At 54.0% G+C, this 4,255-nt stretch overlaps 1 protein-coding gene across 1 annotated transcript in view; it reads left to right on the top strand.

Moving 5' to 3' along the window:
- The window catches only part of Trim46 (tripartite motif containing 46), a 12,426-nt gene that overhangs the window by 6,439 nt on the left and 1,732 nt on the right, over positions 1-4,255 (top strand). Inside the window, exons 7-9 of the mRNA XM_004629940.2 lie at positions 1-94; positions 1,172-1,474; positions 3,353-3,650. Coding sequence (XP_004629997.1) covers positions 1-94; positions 1,172-1,474; positions 3,353-3,650 — 695 coding nt within the window. The remainder of the gene's footprint in view (positions 95-1,171; positions 1,475-3,352; positions 3,651-4,255) is intronic.

The following is a 4,255-nucleotide window of genomic DNA, read 5'->3' as shown; positions in this document are numbered from 1 at the left end:
ACCTTCCGGCCAGCTGCTAGCTCCTCCTTCCGCCATTGCCAGCTGGACGTGGGGCGTGAGATGAAGCTGCTGACAGAGCTGAACTTCCTACGAGGTAAGGAGATGGCCAGGCCCATGCCCAAGCAGAGCCTTCTTCCCTTCCTCCCCAGCAGCGGGCCCGGGGGGCAGTGCCCACCAGGGACCTCCTGGCCTCCTGCCTGGCCTGGCCAGCCACTCCTCCCACCCTGCCACACTGTCCTACTGCGCTCAGCGCTGCTTCTCCCTCTCTTTGTTTGTAGGCTGTGGCCACCGCGGACTCTGCTCCGGAGCACCCCAGGCAAGTCAGCGGCCCTGCCCCGGGGGTCCTGCCCCCCGCCGGGCCTCCTCCCTGACCCCACTCCCATGCAGCTTACAGCTTGGCCACATACTCATTGTTTCCTTCTTTCCTGCCTTCACCGACCTTTTAGTCCTGCCTGGCCAGTGCTCTGTCTCTCTTCTGCCTTCTTTAGGTGCTTTCCTGGCCCTTCTGACCATTGTCATTGTGACCCTTGCCCTCTGGACTTTCACTCTCTTTCGCTTGGCCTACTTGTCTTGTTCTGCTGGCGAGCTTGCTCTCCCTGTCATCTCCCTATTTTCTGTCTTGCTGTCTCTGGCACCTCCTTCCTGACCCCATACCCTTCCTTCCTGCTCAGGGCCCTCTTGCCTGGGTTCCAGTGGCCTGTACCTACCTTGCCCTGGGGCTCCTTCTTCTTCTTTTTTTTTTTTACTGGAAATTAAACTCAGGACCTTGTGCTTGCCAGGCAGGCACTGTACTACTGAGTTGTCTCCCCAGCCCTGGGGCTCCTGCTAACTCATAGACTATCTAAGCTTCCAGGGCCCTCAGGAATAATCTGCTCTGATAGCCCCATTTGACTGAAGAGGAAAAATTGAGGCTCAGAAAGGGGCAGAGTCAGGTGGCAGCTCATCAGAACCAGGGCACAGCCCTGCTGACCCCTGCCCAGCAACTCTCCCATCTCTTTCTCCCTTGGGCTCCACCCACTCAGTGCTGGGAGTCCAGATGGGTCCTTTTCCCAGTTCCCTCACCCACACTCATCCCCCCGGCTCCCGCTGCTTTCCCTTTTCCTGCCTGCCCTGCCCTCCATCCCAGGCCAATGGCCAGGCCCTGATTGACCCCCATTATCTCTTCCCACAGTGCCTGAGGCTCCTGTCATCGACACCCAGCGTACCTTTGCCTATGATCAGATCTTCCTGTGCTGGCGGCTGCCCCCTCACTCGCCACCTGCCTGGCACTACACTGTTGAGTTCCGGCGCACAGATGTTCCTGCCCAGCAAGGCCCCACACGCTGGCAGCGGCGGGAGGAGGTGAGGGGTACCAGTGCCCTTCTTGAGAACCCTGACACAGGCTCTGTGTATGTGCTGCGTGTCTGGGGTTGCAATAAGGCCGGCTATGGCGAGTACAGCGAGGATGTCCACTTGCACACGCCCCCAGCACCTGGTGAGTGACAGGCATAGGTGCTCCAGCAGAGAGACTGGGATGTCACCCTTGGTCCTCAGCTGATTCCACTTGGGCCCTGGAGAGGCTGTTTAATATTGTGGGTCACACAGGATTTCTCGGGAGCTGGGCTGCCTGGGTTCCACCCCAGCTCTGCCTCTTAGCAACTGTTTGTCTTGGCCAAGTTCTATGCCTTCTCTCAACTTCAGAGTCCTGTTCTATGGGAAGGATAATAATACATCATAGTTAGTGTGAAAATTAAACTGTTGTGAGATAGCACATGCAAAGAGAGCTCTTAGTAAGGGCTCAGTAACTGTTAGCAAAAATAGCCTGGCAGAGTGGTGCATGCCTGTGATCCCAGCTACTTGAGAGGTTGAGGTGGGAAGATGGCAAGTTCCAGGCCAATATAGGCAAATTAGCAAAATTCTGTCTCAATATAAGAAATAAAAAAATAAGGGGCTGGGGAGATAGCTCAGTAGAATAAAGTGCCTGCCTGGCAAGCACAGGGTCCTGAGTTCCATCCCCGGTACTGCAAAAAAAATAAAAAATAAAAAATAAGCCAGGTGTGGTGATGCACATCTGTAATCCAAACACTCTGGGAAGCTGAGGCAAGAGGATGGAAGTTCAACCCAGCCTGTGCAACTTAATGTCTTAGTAAGACCCTGTCTCAAAATTTAAAAAAAAAAAAAATTAGAAAGGACTAGGGATTCAGCTCAGTGAAAAGACCCTAGATTCAAACCCAGTACCATCTAGTAACCATAACAGTGACACAATAATAATAATTATTGGGCCGGTGAGATAGCTCGGTGGACTAAGCACCTGCTTAGGCAAGTGCAGGGACTGGGATTTGATCCCCAGCACTGGGCATGATGGCACATACATGTAATCTCAGTACTGGGAGACTGAAAACAGTAGAACCACTATGAGTCCAAGCTGCGTAGTGAGACCCTGTACCAAATACGTAAATAAATAATAATAATTATTATTATTATAAAAGGAAGGCTGGTCAGATAGCTCAAGGGCAGGCCAGATAGCTCAGCAAACTAAAGTGTCTGCTTAGGTAGGTGCAAGGACCAGGGTTCAGTCCCCGGAGTACCATGCCAGCCCTGCCCCCCAGGGCATGCTGAGACAGCATGGTGGCACATGCCTGTAATCCCAGCACTTGAGAGGCTGAGAACAGGAGGATCACTATGAGTCTGATCTGTGCAGTGAGACCTTGTAGACCCTGTACTAAATACATTAAAAAAAAAAAAGTATAAGGACAGGGGAGATAGCTCAGTAAAATCAGCGCTTGCCTGGCAAGCACAAGGTCCTGAGTTTAATCCCTGGTACCAGGGGGTGGGGGGGCGGGGGAGGAGAGGAGTATACAAGGCATAGGTCAGTGTAGTGTGCATGCCTTGTTTGTGAGGTCTTGGGTTCAATCCCCTGAACTGTAAAAAAGAAAAAAACAACTGCAACAATAAAATGGCTCTAGAAAATAGTTTGCACCCACGTAAAGGGCAAACAGGGCCAGGGCTAGATGCAGGGGCCAGGTGTGAGCACTAGAGTGGTGACGGGAATGTCACCAGGCACAACAGGACAACAGTGGAGACTCTCTACTGGGACAGCCATGAGAAAAGGGTTGGAAGAAGCATGTGAGCCAGGTCTGGGATAATGGTTTCTGTCCCATTGGTCACCACTAAAACTCTCCTGGGGTCCCAAGCATGCCTTCTCACTTCGGCTCCCCAGGCCCAGTCCCCTGTTGCCCCCCCCCCTTTCTAATGACCGAAGCCTTTGACTTGTTCCCTCTTCTAAAATCTTGTGCTAACACTTCACAGTCCCTGGTGCCAGTGTTTGTCCCTAGAGTCCTTCCTTCTGTCTTAACCCTCCTCCTCCTTCCAGTCCTGCACTTCTTCCTCGATGGCCGCTGGGGTGCAAGCCGAGAGCGGCTGGCCATCAGCAAGGACCAGCGAGCCGTGCGGAGTGTCCCAGGGCTACCCTTGCTACTGGCTGCTGAGCGGCTGCTGACTGGCTGCCACCTGAGTGTGGATGTGGTCCTGGGCGATGTGGCTGTGACCCAGGGCCGCAGCTACTGGGCCTGCGCTGTAGACCCTGCCTCCTACTTGGTCAAGGTGGGCGTCGGGCTGGAGAGCAAGCTTCAGGAAAGCTTCCAGGGTGCCCCTGATGTGATCAGCCCCAGGTCAGGTCCCTCTGGGAGGGGTGGGGTAGGGGAGCCCAGGGTGGGTGCTGGGGGCAGGGCAGGCATGCAAGGGCACAGACTCGCTGCTGTGGGGGAGGGGCTGAGGAGGAGGAAGAAACAGGAAGAGAGAGCCAGGGTGGGAGACTGGGGTGGGAGAAATGTCTGCTCAGCAGAAGGGGCTTCAGGATTGGTTTCCAGGGTGCATGAAGGGAAAGGGAAGGCAGAAGAGGATCCTCGTGCCTTGCCATTTCCATTTGTCACTCAGGACCAGAGCCCCATCTCTCCCAGGCCCCTTACCCTTTCTCCCTCACACCCCATTTCCCTGCTCCACAGAACTTTTCCTAAGATCTCCTTCACCCACCTCTTTTCTCAGCATCCCCCAAAATCCTTCTTTTAAACATCTCAGCCCTCACCCCCACATCCTACTTAACACCCTCCCACAAGTGCTTTTCTCTGTGAATGCTTTCTTCCCAGCTCCCCACCTCCTAACACTACTCCAGAATGCTTTCACCCAACACTAATGCTCTGCAAAGCCCAATGACCCTGATCCCATAGCCCTCTAGCATCCCTCACATCTGTCTGTCTGTCTGTCTGTCTGTCTGTCT

The sequence above is a fragment of the Octodon degus genome, unplaced genomic scaffold (assembly GCF_000260255.1).
Source record: "Octodon degus isolate 3935 unplaced genomic scaffold, OctDeg1.0 scaffold00032, whole genome shotgun sequence".
Classification (NCBI taxonomy): Eukaryota; Metazoa; Chordata; class Mammalia; order Rodentia; family Octodontidae; genus Octodon; species Octodon degus.
This window is presented reverse-complemented; position numbering and strand designations above follow the sequence as displayed.